The sequence below is a fragment of the Trichosurus vulpecula genome, chromosome 8, assembly GCF_011100635.1.
Source record: "Trichosurus vulpecula isolate mTriVul1 chromosome 8, mTriVul1.pri, whole genome shotgun sequence".
Lineage (NCBI taxonomy): Eukaryota > Metazoa > Chordata > Mammalia > Diprotodontia > Phalangeridae > Trichosurus > Trichosurus vulpecula.
Genome location: NC_050580.1, coordinates 140,437,830 through 140,461,216, shown reverse-complemented (window position 1 = coordinate 140,461,216; position 23,387 = coordinate 140,437,830). Strand labels below are relative to the sequence as shown.

The 23,387-nt window shown below is 35.3% G+C and overlaps 1 protein-coding gene across 6 annotated transcripts in view; it reads right to left on the bottom strand.

Annotated features, from left to right (window-relative positions):
* Nucleotides 1-386: 386 nt before the first annotated feature.
* The window catches only part of TJP1 (tight junction protein 1), a 111,556-nt gene continuing 88,555 nt past the window's right edge, over nt 387-23,387 (bottom strand). For 2 of the 6 annotated variants that reach the window (XM_036736959.1, XM_036736961.1), the window contains 13 exons: nt 20,859-20,941; nt 19,910-20,120; nt 19,458-19,558; nt 16,065-16,415; nt 15,479-15,715; nt 13,965-14,837; nt 13,708-13,805; nt 12,258-12,482; nt 9,123-9,298; nt 7,452-7,929; nt 5,766-5,983; nt 4,522-4,665; nt 387-1,979 (listed from right to left, as the gene is read on the bottom strand). In XM_036736959.1, the coding sequence (XP_036592854.1) occupies nt 1,885-1,979; nt 4,522-4,665; nt 5,766-5,983; nt 7,452-7,929; nt 9,123-9,298; nt 12,258-12,482; nt 13,708-13,805; nt 13,965-14,837; nt 15,479-15,715; nt 16,065-16,415; nt 19,458-19,558; nt 19,910-20,120; nt 20,859-20,941 (3,290 nt within the window). In that variant the 3' untranslated portion in view covers nt 387-1,884. The remainder of the gene's footprint in view (nt 1,980-4,521; nt 4,666-5,765; nt 5,984-7,451; nt 7,930-9,122; nt 9,299-12,257; nt 12,483-13,707; nt 13,806-13,964; nt 14,838-15,478; nt 15,716-16,064; nt 16,416-19,457; nt 19,559-19,909; nt 20,121-20,858; nt 20,942-23,387) is intronic. The other 4 variants (XM_036736960.1, XM_036736962.1, XM_036736963.1 and 1 more) reach the window with 4 other exon arrangements.

Sequence of the window (23,387 nt, the reverse complement as noted above, 5' to 3'; positions counted from 1 at the left end):
GGATGTACCAGATGTACTATTGAGATTATATAACTGAACCTGCAAAAACTGTATACTTCATGTCTGGTGCTTTTTTTTTTTCCTGCCAATTACAAAAAACAAAACAAAACAAACAAAAAAAAACACTAAATGAGAATTAAATTTTAAACATGGCCACAGGATAATAAGATAGAATCATGAAAGACAGATCTTTTATCTTAGAAAACATACAACTGAATACTGTACTAAAGAGAAGAGCTGAGATTCTTTTATTCAGTATGTAAAATTGATAGGCTTAATGAGTGTAAAGAATAAAAATAATCTTATTTTCTGCCAGAGGCAGGGAGTTTAAGTGGTGATGTAGTGATGTTAAGACTTTCTAAAACAGAGTCCAAGCCAGAATTTTATTATTTTAAAAAGTTTTATTCTGCTTATTTAGAAATTTGAATTTTTTAATAACTGCAAAGAAAAAAAATCAGCCACACCTGAAGAGCTAATATAATTGATTAACAGAATGCAGTGGTATATCATTCTAAACAAATAGTGCTGATGTGCCATAATAAATTGTCTATTAGTAAAAAAATACATTTTAGGGCACATAATACAGCATCTGTATCACAAATTACAGTAGGGATACTTTTCAAGAATTTAATCAAACTAGAGATTTTTGAGTAATGCATCTTTCAAATGCAGCACTTAAAAATGTAACAACTCTGCATTCTTGTTCTAAAAAAGTCCTTGTAATTTTATCATAGAAATGCTGCTTTATTGCTGCAAGATGTCAAAGTTCAAGGCTCAAAAGGTATAGGAGAGAATACAAAGATATCCTTTAAGAAACTTGTTTTATATATATGTATATATAAAAAAGGTGAAGTTTATAAAAGTTAATTTACAAACCAAGAACAAAAAGGGTATGCAAGCATTATATACAAGCATCCTTATAACATCTATAAATTTTCAAATGCATAGCAAACCCTCCCCACCCCAAGGGGGAAAAAAACTCCCCTATACCATTATTTTCTTCTGGTTCTATTCTGATCACATTTTGTTTCAAACCAACAAGTTCACAATCATTTCCCCTCAATCTTTCTCATGATATATTATGTAGATAAGCACAAAAGCCATACAAAAACTTAGCCATACAGAACTAGAATGATCTAAAACTATTAAAAAAAACATACGGGTAAGGCATCCCTGCTGGTTAATATGTCTGTAGTAATGGTTAATTTACAGATTCAAATAGGCCACTGAACCAGTCTCACATGCTCTGTGTCCATCTCAAAGAAAAGGTAAATGTCTTCACATACAGTAAGTCAATGCCAATTTGTTTGCCAAATTACCCTAGCTGTAGATTGCTGTAAAACCCACTAGACTAGATATTTGCTCCAGATGTCTTTGCATTTCAAGAGGGGATATATGTGTGTATATGTGTGCATTTGCGCGTGTATGTGTATATAACTTGTGCAAATCAAAATAAACTACGTGTCTGTCAAACCCAGGCCAAAATGCTGTAGTTCTACACCAGTGTAGTTAAAAAAGAATATAGCCCAAAATGATTCCCTCATCTGCTGGCTGGTAATGTAACGGAAATCTACCAATGTAAAGTTCCCAGTGCCCTTAAAAAAATACAAAAGCCAATTCAACACTAAAATGCATTCAGAATACCCACCCTACCCTCAGTCAATACTAGTTTTCCATCATAGCCTCAGAGTTTTATGGCATGATTTTTGACCATGGTTCAAGGGTGTACTTGCTAACCATCATAAGCTGAAATAAAATGCTTAATACTAACAAGTCCCATCATCATTTCTATGAACAGCATAATACTTGATAGAGTGGTTCCACTTAAAATTCAGTAAGTCTAACCCAGTTTCACATTATTTAATCAAGTTTCTATGTTAAGTATTAAAAATGGTCAATCAAGACAGAAACACAATTTGCTCCAACGAGATAATTTGGATCTCCAGGAAGGGACTTGTTCTGCCAGGTCTTAGGGTCACCTAAAGGAGAAAAAAAAATGGACATTTATTACCACTAAACAAGTATGTTTACATCACATACCTAAAACACATGAATTCTCCATAATCCTTGTGTATGTGGTTGTATGCACAGATGTATGACTTTTGCTCTTTAATTTAAATGGGGCCTGTCATTTCAGAGCAGTACCTTTAAGTTTCCATAGGAACAACTCAGGCATAGCTTTAATTCAGCTGAGACTAACTACTCATCAAGCGAAATGTATTTTCATTTAAAAATTTAAGGAAACTTTACAAAATGAACAAAATAAGAGAGAACTCTGAAAGTTACAAACCACATATTCATGTGCATGAAAACCAAAAAGTGTAAGGAATTCTCAATTCCAGGACACCAAAAAATTCTTCTCTAAGGGTAAGAACACATGGTTCCTTTGAAGACCCCCACTGTTCTGAGATTATTGAAAAACTGACAAAGAAGTTGAATACCTGAGGCACTGAAGAAACCACTACAAACCTCTCCAAATAATCAGGGAGCTTTGACACTAGAGATGAATGGGTGGTGTTTTAGTGTCAACTATGTGCTTCTATATTCGTTTCCAATGGAACTAAAATTAGTCTGTAAAAATGGCTACTGGTTTTATATCAAGAAAAATAAACAACATTGTCACCTAAGTAAAAGAAAACATTTTTTGTTAAAGTTGGAAAAGAAGATTTTATCCAGAGTCAATAATAATTTTTGGCTTGCTTACCTATAGGGTATAAGTTAAGTATATTTTAAAAAAAGCAATGGAAAAACTTGAAGAGGGTGTGTGTGCGTGCGTGCGTGCATGTGTGTGTGTGTGTGTGTGTGTGTGTGTGTGTCCGTCCCTACAGTGTACTAGAGGTCAAAGTACTTTTATAGGTATGTTTTCTTAACCTTACTAATCTGAATTATTTAGACGATGTTCATGTAGTAGTCTACGGTAGTCTAAATTATAGGAGACACACAAACATATACACACACACAAAACACATAAATTTCAATTTTAAACAAATTTAAATATATTAAGTTATTGCTAAGTTAATAATTCAAATTAGGCTAAAGTTGGAATCTACTGGGAAAACTTCAATATACTGGGTGTCTCAAAAAGCCTTTAGGACACCCTGTATAAATAAAAATGATAATAAACACATAAATCACAAATTGCATATTTCTGAAACATGTGGAGCTTAAAAACAGTATTATATAGTGGTCAACCTAGTCAGGAAGATTGGAATTCAAATCCTGCCTTAGACTACTAGATATGTGACCCTGGGTAAATCACTCAACCTCTGTCCAACTCAGATTCTTCATCTATAAAATGAGGATAATAGTTGTAAGGTAATAATTCTTTGTAAAAAAACCAAAACAAAACAAATAAAACAACACTGTAAACCCTAAAGCTTTATATGAATATTTGCTACTATTTTATTACTACTACTACTACTACTACTACTACTAATAATAATAATAATAATAATAATAATAGTGTCTAGAATGTTTCTACATTTTATCACATTTTGTCTTCCTAACTCTGTGTGGTAGATGTTGTTATAATCACCATTTTACAGATGAGGAAACTGAGGCTGAGAGTGTTTAAGTGACTTGTCTTAGGGTCACACAGCTAGTATCTGAGGAAGGACTTGAATTTGAGTCTTTTTGACATGAAGTTATCCACTGCATCACCAATCTCCTAACAAAAATGTTGTTTTATACCTATATCTTTATACCATAAAACCCTCAGCATTAAAAGGCAATTTGAGCCTGGACCACTTAAATCATGAAAAATTCAAAGCTAATAGTTTGAATTAGTGATATTTTTCTGTATCAGATGTTCCTTTAGTGGGAAGAGACATATGGTGACACTCATTTGTTACCTTATTTCCTAAGCAAAAAACAAAATACTGAAAAGTGTGATGATGCAATGGAAAAGGTGAAATTAAGATTCAGTAATAGAAGCTCATAAAAATGGACAGAAAAATATTAATACCAATAAAAATTTGTTTTTTCTTTCTTTGGTGCCCTATTATAGATTGAGGAAGCATAAACATTTAGATCCAACAAATAAAGTAAATCTGACTGCACAAGAAAATAATTTTAAAGGAAACCAAGTAGGAAACCAAAGTGGGAATGCATGGCATTGGTCAAATACACTTTTATTATTTGTAGGCATATCTTTATTTCAATTTTTCCATTGCATCCTGAAAATTTTGCAGAACAGATCGTTTGTGTTAACAATCTGAGAAAGTAAAAGCTGAAAATAAGGTGCCTTTGCTGAATCAATTGTAATTCAATTCAACAAACATTTATTGAGTCCCTATATGCAAAATATGAAAAAGGCAAAAAGTTTTTCACCTACCCATATCAATTTGTCCATTCATGATTGATAATATTTGCACTGCAAGTAAATCTAGAAATGCTTATATAATGAAATGGAAAGTGACATCAAATGTGATGGCAAATATTATGCAGTGATCATTAGCCCAGTGAATCAATCATATGACAAGCACCCAAAAGCCCCAAAAGGACAGAGGAAGGACAGCATACCCGACGAGGAGTCGGATGATTTTAGAGCAAAAGACCAACCATCAGGAGTCATAGACGCACAATGTGGTAAGCGCAGCTCCACTGGCTTCAGGAATTTTAGTCCATGGGGCCCACACATAACCAAAGGGCTGAGCAGTGTTTCACCTGAAATTCAGAGGAAAATTATAACAAGGCTCCTGATACATACTGCCCCATCTACATCCTCAAATTACATTTGGTCTCTAAAGACAAAATGGGTCGACTCTGTATATCATGAAAAATACACAAAAATATATGCTTTCAAGATAATCTTTTGAAAATATCTTATGGTCATTCTTCTATATATAACATTTTATGTTTACTATCGACTACTTAGGAGGATTTAATAGATTAGGACTGATGGAAACATTAACGTAAATACGTAAGATTATGTGGTTATTAAGCAATTTAACACAAATGCAAAATCAGATACATTAAGTTCTGGCAAATTTTAAGGAAATTAGTTGACTTGATATATTTAGAAAACAATGATCAACTAGGTCAGAATGAAATTGCCACATTAATATCACAACGAACCATGACAAAATCACATATTCAAAAATGTGCTCAGTGGTTTAAATTGAGAATTTCTAATTTTTGATGAGAACTTTCAGACTACTTTTCATATTCTAATCTGATTATATTAGTGCATCAGGAAAATCCAGCTTATCTTAACTGTGAATCAAACTATGTGGTTGATGAACTGATATATCTTACTTTTATATGTGTGGCATGTATTTCTTAGAAAATGATGATTATTGAAAACCTGGCAGGGTTGGGGAGCAAGGTGGGGGAAGTGGTTCTTTTATACACAAAGTACAAATGTAAACCATCTAAATTCAACAAATATTTATCAAGCACTCTATCCAAGGCACCAAGGTAAGCACTAAAAATGGAAAGATAAGAATAATTCCTTTCCTCAAGAACCTTAAATTCTATTATATAATAAATGTGACAAAGTGGGATGATTCAGGAAAATGGCAATGGAGACAATAATACATCTTTATTTTGCAAATATTTCTGATTTGCCAAGTTTTGAGGGTTTTTTCCCCTACTTATAAAATGTGACCATTCAATACTGAGCCAACTGTACTAAATTCCTAACTCCCCAATCTCCATAATAAGGGATTCAGTGTGTAAATTTAATAGAACTAGCATGACAACTGATTGTAACCTCTTATAGAACAAAAGTACAAGAGTAATGTTTAGGGATATCATATACTTACCCTTTTCTTTATCTAAAGGTGGTAAGATGCTATTGTCTCGGCACACTTTGAAATAGATTTCTTGCTCAATTCCTTCAGGGATGGCCCCTTGTGGAATAATTATACTAACTCCAGTTTCTATGGAACTTAAGACACCACCATTGCTATTAAAAATTCCTCTTGCTGTGGCTACAACAGTGTGACCATCTTCATCCTCGTCATCTTCCAAAGCTGAAGGACTGAGAGTTTATGAACATTTGACTGAGAGTTTATGAATATGTAAGGAGTGTGGTACAAAAGAGTATTTTGAGGGTTTGTCTTTAATTTATCACTTATTACACAAGATAAGAAGGTTGGGATGTGTACCAACAGAAGTAGTCACATTGATATCACTGAGCCACTGAATTAAGTTTTTTCTTTTTTTATGAAATCTTTGATCTCATATGTATGTTACAGTTAAAAAGGACATGTTCTTATTTGAGAAATTTGATTTCTTTAAGTAATTAGTCTCTATCAATTAGTACATAATAAAGCTTTTAGAATCCAAAGTATATATCTGACAAATAGTAACCTGATAGTAAATTAGCTTTAAAAAAATTTAAAATATCTATAAGATTATCAGTCATAAGAACTTAAATTACTATTTCACGTTTAAATGTATCTCCCAATGATGGAATATCTCGGGGACACTGAAGTCCTGAAATTCACCAAATTTTCAATCTAAACTTACATATCGGAAAAAACTTAACACTTAAAAAGTCAATACACATACCAATCAATCAAGGAGAGCTGTAGTAAGAGGTTATGATTTCAGGATGGACAGGAATGAATCCTGGAAGGATTCTTAAAGGAAGTGAGTTTTGAAATAAAGTTTTAAAAAAGGGGAAAAACACAGGCTAGCAAGGAGAAAATAACATCGAATTAAGAACATAACATGGAATTAAGTTCTGGGGCAATCAAGATTATATACTAGGTGTAAACTAATGCCAGAGCACCAGAAAACAGTTTTTTATCCTAGAAATAGAGCAAATTTGTCATAAAAGCAAATATTGCCAGTCTCATGAAAGAACAATTAAGGCACAAAAGTAACAATGGAAAGAAAAGAAATGTAATTAAATCCTCACTCATGAATAGCTATGGATATAAGACCATACTTCAAAAGAAATGCAGTTATGGAAAATTCTGTTTTGGAACTACATCAAGCATCTGAATGATTAAGGTAAACAAAATGAGGTGTTTTGGACCTACTAGAGCAAGAAGTAGTATAATGAGCATGTCTCCTTAGATTATATTATAATGAGCATATTTCATAGATTTTGGGTTCTGTGGCTTAGATCTTGATCTCTGATTTTAGTTTTAGGAATTAAGTAGATTCTATTTAGCAAGGAAAAAAAATCCAATTCTTCTAATTATAGAACTATTCCATGTACAAGGATGAGAAAAAAACATTTATAAAAAATTTATTCCATGACGTAGAAATGGCTTTGTAACACACACGCCCCTTCACAATAATGAAATTTAGGATGGCAGACTTTTTCAATTATTTCTTTTAAAGTTTGGGAGTGGTGGTGTTAAAATTATAACTGCAAGGCTTAAACCATGTAGGGATACATTAACTACATTAAATTATAGCTTCACACAAAAATCAAAGGAAAATCCTAAAGCTCTAAGTTTAATAAGTTTGAATGGGTAAAAAATGATCCTTACCTTACAGGAATGGCTTTAGGCACTGCACTAATATTATTTGGTTGATATTTGGGCCTATCTGTCTGAACAGAGAATGTCTCTACTCCACTGTCAAAGTCAGGAGGTTGTGATGAACTGTGTGCTTTCAAAAACGTTTTTGGGGAATTTGGAGCCTTGGGTGGCAATTCCAGTTTATGTTGAGTTTCATTTGGCAGAAGATTGTGATTGAATTTAGGACTTTCAAATTTTCGTTCAAATGGTCTAGCAGAACTTGTATAAGGTTTTGGTGTAAATCGGTTATATGCTGGAGTAACTGTTTTCTGAGTTTGTTCAGTTCCATTAATTGGGCCTTTGTCAGGAAAACTTTTCTGAGGATAGAAAGTAGACTGAACAGTATCTTCTCGGTTTGAAGATCGGAATGTTGGTGGCTTATTTTGAGATGGAGGTGGGTCTGGCTTGGACACTAAAGAATTCTGAAAGTCCAATGACAAAGAGTTCCCTGAAAAAGAAAAAAAATATGAGAGGGTTTCAGTCAGGCAGAGCAGTAGTCAATAGAAAATGAGAGCAATGATTTTCTTCTTAAAGTATCCATAAAACACAAGAAAGAAAAAGAGAACACAAAGATATAACTCAGCACTTCATTGAAACTGGTAATACTTTTTTGGCAAGCCCAAGTATCCCACCTATTTCACCTTATCATTTGGGGCCATGGTCTGCAAGTCAAGTTCAAAGCCATGTTATGACTCTTAAGAAGCAGATGAGCTCCCATTCCCTCTTTGGGAATAATTAGACAGTAATGAGATATTTCAAGTCTTTCTTCCTCAGACCCCTGTTTAGGAGAAAACAGGCTCCTTATATGCCAAGAAGTCTAATAAATGGTCAAAGTAGGGTTCATAGGCTAAGTGTGGACATTTGAGGGGAATGTGTGGGAGGGCCTGGGGTGAGGGGAAGGGAGAAAGAAATGGAACCATTTATGTACCATGAGTACTATCATTTTGGGAGGGGAAAAGTCTTCCCTTGATCACTCAAGTTGTGGTGAGGTGAAAAGGGGATACATTCACTCTTTATTCTTAAAAGGTGAACTATATATTGTTGAGGGATATTTAAGAGGTTAATCTTCACAGAAAAATATGTGGATTCAATGGAATTGATAATCAGATACTATTTTCAGAAGATTGAGAAATGTTAAAATCTTTAAAAATTGAGATATGGAAATGAAGCTTACACTGAAATTGAAAATCAGGAGCCAATGGATTTATCAAATTCCTAAGGGCACAACTAATTAATCCTAAGTGATTTTTATCCATATAAACATCATTTTTTATATCTTTTTACAGTGAAATGAGAGTATATGTTTCTATTGATAGAAATTATGAGTTAATTTTGTAATCTTATGTTTGACTGAAGGAGATTTTACACAAAGGCTAAAATAACAGCACTAAGGTAACTCATTTTTTTTTGGCACATTAAAAAAACCCACAATAAATCTGGTCATACCCCAAAACAAATGGCTACTCTCATAACCAACAAAAAGTATAGTCTAATAAACTTATGCTGACAAAGTGTATTTTCAGTAAGATATTTATCCTATCACTGACTTGAAAATGTAATATTACCGCTCGAAACTTAGTGGGAAATTAGTTTATACAAGGTAAACATCAAATTTTTAATCCAGCTTTTTAATCTTATTACCTTCAGAAAGGAGTCCCTTAGGGTGTGTATGAAGAGACAGTGAAGAGTTGGTAATAGGCTGAGAAGGCTGGCTATATTGTGAAGGAGGTGGAGGTGGTGGAGGAGTAACTTGAGCTGATTCATAGCGTTTTTCACCAAAAGATCTATCCATAATATCAGTTTCAATAGGCTTTCCCCTGTTAAAATATTAAAGAGGAAAATGGTAATAGTCAGAATTGCACATTTGGCCAAACAAGCTTCAAATGTTCACAACTGTCACTTTTTTCCTTATAGTATAGCTTTTTAAAAAATTTCTTCCTATGAGCTTTGGGAGATGCTCTATACAAAGTCTAAATACAATGTCAATCATTTGAAGTACAAAAGAAGTCAAGACAATACAAGTACTTTTAAGAATATCAGTAAAACAATCCAGAAGATGGCAACCAAAAGGCAGATGAAATTCTGAGTATACTTGAAAACTGTGACTCTCTCATCATACAATTTGTTGTTTCTCAATAAATATGCCTTAAGCAAGCCTTGCAAATATCTTGCACAGGAATGATCCTTCATTAATGATTTAATTTTCATTAGACCCAAGTCTCTACTGGCTCAGATTATGAAGATAGGGAAGAGACCTCAATCCTTAAACCTCTATGTAGTCAGAAAATAACCAATATACGAAGAACATCCTCTTTTATACAATACCCAATGCTATCAGGAGTGCAAAACAAATAAATAATACTGGCTCTGTTTGGTCAGTTTCATCCTACCCATATTCCTGTAGAGATATTTTAAGGTTTTCTGGGTAAAGATACTGGTTTGATTTACAAGGCTCATTTAAGTTAAATTATGCCTATTTTACTTTCCCTCCCCCAATAAAATGCTAATCACAAATACATAATACGAAAATGCACATTTAATAGAAATTATCTGAAGAAACTCATAATTGCAACCATGCCATCTAAACCTTAGAAACAATCAGCCTAAACTTCACTAGTTTTATGTGCACAAACAGATTATTTATTAAGAACTACAGTTTCACGCTTACATCAAACAACGTCTTCGTGTTTACATGTGACAAAGTAGATTTGTCCCAAGGAACTTCAAGCTAACGATTAGTTGCAAATTTAAAAAGTTATTTGGCTTTCATTGATATTTAGACTAGAAAAATTTGAAAATGACTTTAAAGTCTGAAAGTGCACATAATGCCAATGACAAAAGCCACAGGGGGAGGACACCTTAAAAACATCCTCACATTAATGCCAATCTTACCACTTGATGTTCCTTTTCAAGTAGTCATAGCTAGTGTAAGAGCCAAGAAATCTAGGTGATAGCAAAGCAAATGCAATAGAAGAACGAAAGAAAAACAAGTCATTCTAATAAAATTTTATGAGATGGTCTAAATTGTCATTTTCAAACACTAAAACCATCAATAACTGCAATACTGCTTTCTAAGCAGCATTTGGCCTATAAAAAATATAGCTAACACTCATTTGTCCAGAGAGATTACTATTGTGTGTGTGTGTGTATGTATGTCTCTCTCTCTCTACACACCTACACACACACACACACACACCCCCACACTTTAGTGACCCTATCAGAATACTTTAGCTCCTCAGCTACTCCCAAAACTGAATAGTATAGTGGGCAAATTTCATATTCATCCTTTCATCCAGCAAAGTGTTATATGTTCAAGTACACAAAGTAAGTAGTCAAGTGGGCAAAAAAGCAGGCAAAAAAGGGGGGAAAAACACTGAGGATAATCAAGCAGTGAATAACTGAGTCAATTGCTTAATTAAAAGGAAAAATGCTGCAAAGAAATGAATGCGCATTTAAGGATGCAGAAACAAATTGCACATAAGCAAATGAATAAATAGCAAAGTGCCTGCAACAGCCATCTTACTAAGATGACCACACATTTGCAAATTTTAAAAACACACATTAAAAACTGACTGTTTCTGGCACCAATTCTTCCTAGACATTTTCAAAATGAGATATGATTCAAACTTTAAGATGAGAAAAATTTTAGGTGTATTTTCAATAGATTCTACACTATATACCCTTACCCACAACTATACATGAACCCAAATGACAAATTTACATCTTTGCATAATTCCTAAAGTTTAATAACCTGTATGTGTTTTTCTTCTTCTCTAACACTGAGCCTGGCTCTTCCAACAATGAAAGTAGGACAGTATTCACTATAACTTTACTCCCCATATCACTTGTGTGAAGCATTATTTCATCTAATTCTACCCTTCTTTATGATTCTTTTTCTGCACTAAAAATGTCATGGGAGAAGACACAGGAGGGGAAAAAAAATCATAGGATGATAAAAATAATGACAGGAGCACTGATACAGCATGTTAAATTTTGCCAAGGGTGGGTGGGTGTGTGTGTGTGTGTGTGCGCGTGCGCACACGCGCGCATGCACAGACACATGCACATACGTAACATCTCATTCAATCTTGATGATGTTTCTTCACCCCCCCTTTTATTTTACACCTGGAGAAACAAGTGGTGAAATGTTAAGTGACTTGTCCAGAGTCCCACAGCTACGCTACTCAATAAGCCACCTCGTTAAGACTGCTCAGGGGCTCTCTAGCCCAACCTTCTCATTTCACCAATAGGAAAGTATGATCCAGAGGTTCAGTAACTTGCACAGGGTCACACAAGGACTAAACGTCAGGAGGGATCTGAATCTAGGTCCTCTGACCCCAGAGTCAGCATTCTTTTCCCTACATCATGCTGCTTCCTATCAATACTCTTCTAAAAATAATATTTTTTTTAATTGAAAAATACTGGCCCTACAAATGCAATAAGGCCCTGACAAAAGAATTATGGTTGTGTATTCTATGCCCCACCCACATATCCCTATGTTTTAAGAAAAAGAAAGAACTTTACCTATGCATTCTGTGTGTGGATTTTACTTACAAATTCTTTCTACTACAAGCTGAATGTTACCTTTTTAGACCACAGTTTAAAATAAACTCTTCATGGCGCTCTAAAACCCCCCAAAAAACAAGCTATCTATATAGTTATATTTTTAAAGCTTATTGAAAAGCACACGACTTCTCCATCTACTATAATCCTCCTGACAAATATAATCTTACACGATGATAGCTTATTTATATCATCTCAAGCTAAGTAACTTACTTAGAATAACTAGAAAAATTTAGTTGATTTGAAGAATGAATTGGTTTGGCAGACTCTATGAGGTGGCTGGCAGGAAGCTGTGCTGAAGGTTTGTTTTCAAAACTCCTTCGATCAAAATATGAAAGTTGTTTTCGATAATATTCCTCATCTTCCTCAGGATCATAGTGATTTGAACGAACAATATCTTCAGGTGCTTTCATCTGAGGTTTCTGTGGTTCTGGGGACCTAGTACATGATCATATAAATCACTCAAACTCAAGGTTATGATGTAAAATTTAGAATGAAAATTTCAAAGATACAGATATAGAGCTGGAAGATAGGCTACTGCAGCATATCCTATTCTCTTTAAAATCAAATGAATGTATAAAATACCTTATACACCTGTTAACTTCAAGTTCCCAGCACCTTCCTAAAGAACTAGAAGGCTCAAGCAACCAAGATATATGTCACAAAGTCCAAAGATTCAAACTCAAGCACTTTACTCATAAATGCCTACCAGATTTTTGCCTATTTCAGACACAATCATAACAAGCCAGGCTTTCTGTTTTCCTATTTGTAGCACATTAGAAGCAGTTCAAAGGGGAAGATGTTTCTAGAAGTATAATGACAATAGGAAGAAGTGACCAGTGATAGTCTAAAAGCAAATTGTTAAGAATGTTGCCAAAGGTATGTTAACATATAAGGTCTGGACCATAATCTTGTGATCATTTATTACAAATGACAAATAGACCACAAGGGCAACACTAATTACATTGTCCTATGTTGTATTCATGCCTATAATGATGACTCAAAGAAATGTTAATTTGCATTTGATAAACTTTAAGCAGGCAGGAAAATACAGAGTGTAGTCTAGAAAGAATAAAATAGAGTATAAAGATCTAAAGTAAATTTTGTGAAATACATCAGTGTCTGGAAGAAACCCAAATTTATTTTAAAATTGTTTTCCAAACTAGAGCCATAAAAGGCTTATTAGCCAGAAACCTCTTGTAGAGTATAATTTCCTCACTTAAAAAGCAAGGCATTTTTCTAACAGTTTAAGGGTTGCTAATTAGACTTTTACCTTCTCTGCCTAACCTATCCCATACTTAAGACAACTGACTATAAGGGCAGTTGACTTTTATTTTAGCCATACAAGTTTCTTTTCATCTCATTTTTTTCCCCTTTCACGATACTAAGAGAGGAACTATAGAGCAGCTGGGCCTTAGAGCCAGAAAGATCTAAATTAATTCCTGCCTCTAAGATATACTGGCTATGTTACTTAAATTTATGCTCTAAGCAACTCCCTAGCACTAAGTTGTGGAGAAGGTGCCTTATCAATGAAATCACAGATTCAGTTCCTAGTCCTACACTAACAAGCATAAAAGTGGTCTTATTGAACTGAATGCATAAATAACAAAAATGTAGTTTTAAACCATAACCCAAACATTTTATTAAATGGCACTATACCCACCTGTACAGTGTTTTATCATGCTCACTGAACTGATTTTGAGAAGCAGATTTTGGACCACTGATGGGAGCAATTGCAGGTTTAGGTGCTATTTCTGGGGGCTATAGGGAGGGAAAAAGATGACAAATTATGTCTTTGAAGTTACTAAACTTCAAGGTTTGAGAACAGAAAATAAAAGACATTTTAAAACTACTTTTATATTAAGTGACAATAATAATAAAGTAGTAATAAAAATCCCCCCCCTTTTTTTACATATTTACCTTAATAGTAGCTGTGTCATTAGTGTCCTTCTTACTTTCTAATGATGCTGACCTTTTGTTTTCAAACATTTTGACCCTAGTAAGCACAGATTGTGGTTTCATTGCTGGATCTTCCTCATCTTCAATTATAGTAGGTGGTGGTGGAAGTGGTTTAGTGTTTGAAGGGAGTACTTCTGTCTTTTGAGATGAAGGAACACCTGTAGAACCATGGGAAGAAGGTTCGTAATGCCCTGCTTTGGCATTAAACCCTTGTGGTGGTACTTGTTCATAACTTCGAGAGTACGGATCAAAATACTGCTTGGCTTCAGAAGATTTGGACACTGCTGAAGAGTAAGGCTGTGCTTCTGATTTATATCTACCATGAATATCATATCCAGAAGTTGGCTGTTCTTCATATCGTAGATTAGAGTTTTTAGGGGGCTGTTCATAGCGTGACCTACTATCATAAGATACTGGTGCTGGTTCTTCAAAACGAGGTTGTACTGGAAAATAAGCACGTTCTGAAGCCTCATCAGGATGCTGTCGAGGGTCAAAGTCTCGAGGGTGCTGATTATCAAAGGAAGGCCTTGGTGGGTAAGGCTGTTTGTCATCATAATATGACCACTGGTCTTCATAAGAAGGTGTGCGATGATCATCATAATGTAGGCGAGGGTCATAGCTTCGAGACAACTGATCTGCATAGTTGGTGGAATCATACTTAAATGCAGGTGGTTCAATATCTCTACTGGATTGTTTTTCTGAATAAGGAGGTTGAGGTTCATAGCTCAAATTAGATTCTTTTTCCTGTCTCTGCACTGGGTGGTTAACAGGCAGCTGTTTCATAACATAATTTTGTCTTGGTGGTTCTTCAGCATATTGTTCTTTTCTATATACCTATGCAGAACATACAAACTTAGCTGTAAATATCTGGTTTATAATACCAGTAAAATTTTATTACATAAAACAAATGAAGAACCTGAAAAAAAGTTATTTTCTGCAAAGATTACATTTAGATTAGAGGAAAAAGCCAATTACTAGGTTATTATTTTGATTAGAAGAAAGCCCAAAGTTTAAAATGCAGATGTCATTGGCATCAGAATTTACTAAAATAAATCTAACTAAGAAATAATTTAGCTACTTTTAAGTACCCAAGTTATGATTAGCTGGGTTTTTTAATCTGATTTTTATATTTGAAATTAAGAATTATAAAGAAAAGCACAGTACAATTTTCAGTGAGGTTTTTCATCAGGGTTCTCTGGTAAGCGATAAGGAATTGGCAATAAATAAAAAATAAGCTTAGAAATAAAAATATTCAGCAAAAATCTTTGATTGAAAATATCCATTTTTAGACAATAAGTATACATTTGGAAGCCATGCAAGCTAAAACATTGAATAATTCTTATTGATTTAAATGCACTAAGCTACATAAGCCCATAGTAAAAAGCAAAGGGAATCCTTAAAAGGGGCAAAGCAAAAAACGTTCATGTGCTAGCTTGGGACAGCAGCAAGTTAGTGCAACAGTGCAGCACAGGTACCTTTGCCGGATCTACATGCGACGACAATGATGGTTCTTGGTCTCTTAGCACTATTTGAGATGTCTCAGTACTTGGTGGTGTTAAGGGGCCCGGTTGTGGCTGATAGGAGTTGTAAGGAGCTGGGACTGGCTCCTCCAGTTGGATATTAGTTAGATTTACATTAGGATTAACAGCAGAGGTTGATGCAGGGTGTGTTTCAGACGAAGGGTAAGGGACTGCAGATGAGACTTCTGCTTTCTGTGAAGTGTTTAAAATATTTTAAATATAGTGCTTCTGGTACACTGCTGACTTTCCACTTTAAGTTTTTGTTTTTAATATATGTTGTGTACACATCATTTAAGTGTACTGGAAAAAAAATTACTGCCTCATTCTAGCTTTCGGGAAATTATTATACCACTTTTATATATTATATTAAGTGAAACCATTTATAAGACTTAGAAGTTCTTAATATTCTCACATCCAAGTTAGTTACTAATCTTTGTCTGGAAAAAGGACAAAATAGATATACTCTCTTTACATCAATTCCCACATTTTAAAACTGAATAATGCACCTACAGCTAGAGAATGTTTAATGTTTGCTGCTTACCTGTTGAGAGGCTGTTTTAAATCCTGGGGAGTCTATTCTATGAATTGGTTGTGGCTGCGCTTGTGGTGAATAAGGAGGGTATGTTTGGCTTTCGTGATGCATTCCAGAGGAGTCCTCTCTTACAGGCTCAGAGGACCGTGTAATTGCAGACTCCGGGGGAGTCCCAACCTCATCATTAAGAGTTTCATCTAGTTCTTGATCAGTGTAGGCCCCACCTTCTGTATCTGTGTCTTCATAGTCAGAAGTGTGTCTACTGTCCGTGCTATACATTGAGTATTCACTACCTGGAGCTGACAGGTAGGACAGACGATCATCATGCAAATCAAGGTCATCACTTGTAGCACCATCCGCCTGGGTCAAATAAAAGTAAATTAAAAACTTTATTCAATATTTTAAAAGAGATGACCTTTATTTTTACAAGGGGAGGCTGGAAAGGATATTCTCCTCTGGAAAAATCAAATCTACGTGCTTCAAATTTATGATGGGCAAAGGTCAAGAAGAACTGTACAAGCACACATGCAGACACACAGAGCATCCTTGTTAGCTGAAACTTTTGGATGAATCAGATGTTGGCTAATCCAAGTCTTAGGAACCCAACCAAAAGAGGCAATGAAGGATCCCTGTATCATCCTGGCCTATAAAGCCTCGTTACTGGATTTCTATCCCAGACATGAGGAAGAAAAGGAATGCCAAGGAGCAAGCTTTCAGAAGCACCAGCATACTGATTTAACAGTAATGGAAGAAAAACTCTCATTAACCAATGGAATAGCTCTACTCAAGCCAGAACAAAGTACTATCTTTAGGAAGCAACTCTTAAAAAAGGTTGAAGCTGAAATCTGTTTGAAGGTTTTCTAGAAAGTATTAGGGAAAAGTAGAACTACCAGAGATAAACTTGGGAAGAAATAAATGATTCCTTATAAAAGAAGTTTCCAAAAGATAAAAGAAATGTAGTTATTATGGTCTGTTTTACAAGTAATTAAGACATGAACTGATTCAACTGTTCCAAGTTCTTTCAGCATAGAAGAGAAGAAAAATAAGAAATGCAGGGGGAAAGTACTTTTTAAATTTGAACTCACCGACCTGTCACTGACTGCTGTTAATATGAAACTGTTTACCAGGCTCAATAGCATAATTCAGTTATTAAAGCACCACCTTCAAAAAGAGGATACTTCTGGGTACATTTAAATATTGAAGCAGAATCTACAGGGTGTAGTATTGTTTTTCTTTTTAAAGGCAGTGGGTGGTTGAGTGGGCATCCTCCACAATCTGAAGCAGTACACAAAAGTGAAAAAAGCCTTCTTACAGTGGTGAAATGCTACAAGTAGGCTATCTAACATGGAACTGAAGACTTCACTGTGCCATGCCAGAACTGGTTCTCGGTTAACTCTATCAACTGGCATTCTCCAAGAGAACAAGTCCCAATTCTATGTCAGGCACTCCAGGAATGTGTACATCAAGTGGCAGCCTGGGACATGACATTGAGCACTGCCTCCCTAGTACATTAGACCAATGTCTGCCATGTAGCAACATAGCTCTTGCTTTCAGCAGACCATCTTGCCTAGACAAGACTTAGAGCTCTTCAGTGTATTAGGTAAGAAACTTAAAAGAGTTTGTTCACCTACATTGTCTATAACTCCCAATTTTCTAGTGACCTCAACAGTCAGTCAGGTGGTAATATCTTGGGGGAAGAATCATTCAGAATTAACTACTTCACCCACCCACTATTTGTTTTCAGTTCCCTGAGGTAGCTGATCATCTTAAGAATTATGGAGATTGTGGACACTGAAGGGAACAAGAAGCATTGGTTGATTTAGAACCAGGAAATGCTGCCATGCCAATGTCTTTTAAGAAATCCAATAAAGGGAATTCCGATGACTCTTCATGGCTTGATTGGGTGACCATAAGACTATTTCAGATATAACAGGAAAGAACACTCTATAGGTTTCTGAAACTTTGACAGGGAAGTCAATGTTACTTGAAGTATTTTTAAGTGGGAAAATCATACATTCACCTTGAAGACGTCTAAGTGGATACAAGCAAAATGAAACTTGATCTAAACATTTATGAATTTAATATATTCTAATTTTTGAAATTATCATAATGATAAAAGATTCAATTCATTTTATAAGGATGAAAAGAGGAAACTCAGGGATAGCAAAGTAGGAAGCTCATCATAACCTCAGAAGAAGAAGTTACGGAAAATTGAAAGGAGTTTTTACTAGCAACAATTCTAAGCATATGTATTGTCTGCAATTTTATTTAAATATATTTTCCCAGCAGATGCCTTTAAAGAATTCATCTGCACAAATGAGGCTCCATTTTCTATTATCACTGGATGAGGAGAATGTTATAATAACGTTATCTCAGATACTAATGTCATAACACTAAGAATATGATGACAATCATTTTTACTGAGTGCTGTGAGAGTCAAAGTGTTGTCATAAAAGTGGTGAAGTGGTTTCTTCCACTTAGTTTTCACTGTGTACAATGTCCTACCTGAAATGTCAGTTACTCAACCTTATCTTATCTACATGAACTACTTGTAACCCCTAAACTGGCAGAAGAAAAACCCTAGTTCTGAAATATTATCATGTACACTATTATTTCTAAATGTGAAACTTTTATAATATTTTCTTGCAAAGGCTGTATATTTTTCTGAATAGGCACTGTTGTCTTAAACATGCAGCATGCACTGCCAGAGCTCCTGTAGACAAACAGCCAGGTAGAGGAAAATAGGGTCCATGCCCAGGAGGAGGGTGAGGAGTGGAGGGGGAACAGAGTTGGGCAAAATAGCACCACCATCACAACAATAAAACAACAACAAAAACCCCACAAACCCAAAAACAAAAACAAAACAAAACACAGAGATACCCACAATCTCCCCTTATCATCTATAAACTAAGCTTAAGGAAAACTGACAAAGCTATTATACTGCACTGTCAGGACCACATGAAAGAAAGATGGCAAAAGAAACTAAAAAGTTACTTTGCTTTTAGTTGGGGAAAACATTAAATTTATTTTGAAAATGAATGCCCATCAAGATTTTGTATAAAACAAATTAAAGACAATTTAAAAAAGTATTTAATATGAATATAGTGATAAAGCTGGTCTCTCAAATACATGGTCTGAGACCTTTTAATGAGATATCAATGAATGGACTAATTAGAATTCTCAAGCTGTTAGTTTCAAAACCCAGTAAAGGTAGCTTAAACATCTTACATCACACACAATTTTTTTTTTGTCTCTAACTGAACCGAAGTTTATTCCTTGCTTCCCCAACCCTTCCCCTCGAATTACTATCACTTACATGATATAGCAACTTAGAGACATCAAAACTACAAAATCCTGAAATACAGGACAAACTTTCAAAAAAGTATTAGTGAGGTTTCTTACCTTTCCCTCCGAAACCCAAACCAGCTGGTTTTGCTGTTGCTGAATGGCTTCTTTCAGTGCTCCATACCAACCATCATTCATTGAATTTAAATTAATAGTAGCTGAAAATAACAAGGTATTAATTTGGTCTCATGGATAGTAAGAATGCAGAAGTTCAGATGTAAGGTCTGCTTTCAGCTCAACCACCAAAAGGAGATATTATATTACTTGCAAGATAGATCAGAGTGTTTGCAAAGAAAGTTAACTGCCCACCTGAGTGCCCCAATTATGAAACGCTATTTCCCTTGAAAAAGTGGTTGATATTGTTAGGATAAGATCGATGATAAATTTCTGGAAGCCAAGAAATACACAGAAGAATAAATTTTGTTATAAAGAAGTGTGCCTAATTAGGTAAACTCTTTATGAAGAACTTTTTAATAACTGGCTTTTCAAGTTTTCTTGAGTGTACTCACTTGTAAAAAGATGATGATTATTTTTACGAAGTTTATGGGATCGTTCATATAATTTTCTGGCACTCTTTCGTGATTCTGGACACAATCGCATTCTCATTGTTTTAACGCCCTGCTTAGAATCAGGGTTGAGGAATACCACAATGGGATACCACTGTGCATAATTTAGACGGTCAACAGCATTTGGTGTTACATCTAATAAAGCATGTTTATCCTGCATAAGGAAAAAAAAAATCATGACTCCAGATATGTAGCTGTCTTCAAAGAACTACTAATTCAGAAAATGATACTCTAGGCAAAGAATGTAAAGATTCCATAACTGTAAAATCACCAGACTGCAAAATTAAACAATCTTAGCACAATCATCGTGTCACTATTATTTATTTTAAATACAGGATAAAGAGCTAATTTCATGCAATGAGTAGTAGAATTAAAATTGCATCTTACTAAATAAACTCTAAAATAGTTCATCTTAAAGCTACTTATAATAAAAGTTGTGTGTAGCTGAAGCAAAATTAAATACCTCACCTAAATGTCATGATGTAATCTGGGGAAAAGATATACCAGCAATATCCATTCCTTGAATAAAAATGTTAGAATGATATACATCACATAAACACTACCTAAAGTAGTCAAAATTCACATATAACACGGTAAGTACAAAATTTAGTTGTTATTCAAGGTTAAGATTTGAGGTCAAATACAGCCGCAGACATTTTCTAGCTGTGTGACCCTAGGAAGGTCATTTAACCTCTCTGTCTCAGTTTCCTCATGTGGAAAATATGTAATAATAACAGAACCCAAGGTAGTTTTAAGGATAAAATGAGATAATATTTGTCAAGTGCTTTGCAAACCTTAAAGTGCTAAATATATGCTAGCTTTTTATTATGATGATAACCATTATGCTTCTCATTGATGTGACAGAAATGAATTATTGATTTCTACAACTTACCCGATCAATAATTTGCTTAATAGTATGAAGACGTATAATTCCTGAGCTCCGCTGGTCAGTGCCAGCATCTCTAGGTTCGCTTTCTAGTGAAGGAAAAAAATGTTACTCAACTTTTGAAGATGCCACCAAAATTACTGGAAATACAGATGCTCATAAACAGGTTGTATTTCAAACATTCATTTATAATCCCATTAGTTAAAATCCCAAAATGGTAATTATGTTTTATGGTAAAGCTGACAAAAACCCAACTAATCATTAATGTACCTCAGGAATGTAGTCACCACCCTATAACATTTTTGCCATGTAAATCTCAGATTAACAGTTATTGAATTCAATGACACATGTAAACTGCTACAAGGGGATACAAGAAAATAAGAGAATCTTGTCTTGTCCCTCAAAATAAGGGGAGGGAAAGAATAAAATATGTAAATGACTAGAAAGTACTAGTATTCAAGAAGGACATTATTTATCTTGGAGGGGATTTGCAGATTTATGGGGGTGGGGGAGAAGCCCCATGGGGTTGCTTAGACATGCTGATTCAAGAAAATCGATGAAAACTTTATGAAATTAGTTGAGTTGGGCCTTGAAGAAAAAGATTAGGGGCAGCTAGGTGGTACAGTGAGTACAGCACTGGCCCTGGAGTGGGGAGGACCTGAGTTCAAATCCAGCATCAGACACTTGACACATTTACTAGCTGTGTGACCTTGGGCAAGTCACTTTACCAACTGCCCTGCCAAAAAAACAAAAACAAAAAAGATTATAATACAAGAAAAAAACCTTCATGAAAAAGAAAAAAAAAGTGAGTAGCCAGAGTTTAAAAAGAAGGGATACAATTTGAAAGGGAGAACAGTCAGCCCCAATGGTTCAAGGATATGAATAGATAACTTTTAAAAGATAAAACATGAATTTTAAATAAATATTTGGCTATAGGTCAAGAATACATACAACAGGAATAGGGGAGCCAAGATGGGAGTTGTTGGAAAGCAGGGATTTGTGTGAGCTCCCCCCAAGTCTCTCCAAACAACTATAAAAACTGGCTCTGAACAAATTCTAGAACTGCAGAACCCATGAAATAGCAGAGGGAAGGAGGGCTCCAGCTTAGGACAGCCTGGATGGTCGCGGGGTAAGGTCTATCCCACGGAGCTGTGAACAGAGCAGAGCCCAGTGTGAGCCGCACCTGGACCAACCAGATGGAGAGCTGGGAGGAACAGGCCCTAGCGCCCTGAATCAGTGAGCTGTGGCAGTTACCAGAATTCTCAACCCATAAACACCAAAGACAACAGAGGAGGTTAGTGGGAAAAGCTGCTGGGATACAGTGAAAGGAGTTCGCGGTTCAGTCACCACCCCAGGGGCAGCAGAGGTGCTGCAGCTCTGAAGACTTAGCTGCAGTTGCTTCCAGCTCCAGGGCCACCTGGTGGGAGTAATTAAGTGGTGGATCAGAGCAGGAGTGCAGAGCCACCTTAGATCTGAGTCGCGGTCCAGGTTGGCGGTTCCTGGGGGAGGAGGAACACTGGTGTGGCAGAGCTTGCTGTGTAGAAATAGCTCTGAAAATAACAGCACAGCCCCTCAAGTTTGGGACAAAGTACTCTCTACTCGACAAGCAGTCATACCCCGATGAAAAAGTCAAGTGTCAAGTAAGTTGGCTGGGAACATGGCCAGGCAGCAAAAATGCACCCAGATTCAGACTCAGACTTTGGAATCTTTCTTTGGTGACAAAGATGACCAACACATACAGCAAGAAGTCGTCAACAAAGTCAAAGAGCCTACATCAAAAGCCTCCAAGAAAAACATGAACTGGTCTCAGGCCATGGAAGAGGTCAAAAAAGGATTGGTAAAAGCAAGTTAGAGAAGTAGAGGAAAAATTGGGAAGAGAAATGAGAGTGATGCGAGAAAACCATGAAAAACAAGTCAATGACTTGCTAAAGGAGACCTAAAAAAATACTGAAGGAAATAACACCTTAAAAAGTAGACTAACTCAAATGGCAAAAGAGCTCCAAAAAGCCAATGACGAGAATGCCTTGAAAGGCAGAATTAGCCAAATGGAAAAGGAGATCCAAAAGACCACTGAAGAAAATACTACCAAAAAAAAAAAAAAAAAAAAAAAGAAAAAGAAAATACTACCTTAAAAATTTGATTGGAGCAAGTGGAAGCTAGTGACTTGATGAGAAATCAAGATATTATCAAACAGAACCAAAGGAATGAAAAAATGGAAGACAATGTGAAATATCTCATTGGAAAAACCACTGACCTGGAAAACAGATCCAGGAGAAATAACTTAAAAATTATTGGACTACCTGAAAGCCATGATCAAAAAAAGAGCCTAGATATCATCTTTCAAGAAATTATCAAGGAGAACTGCTCTGATATTCTAGAGCCAGAGGGTAAAACAGAAATTCAAACAATCCACAGATCACCTCCTCAAAAAGATCCCAAAAAGAAAACTCCTAGGAACATTGTTGCCAAATTCCAGAGCTCCCAGATCAAGAAGAAAATACTGCAAGCAGCCATAAAGAAACAATTTGAGTATCG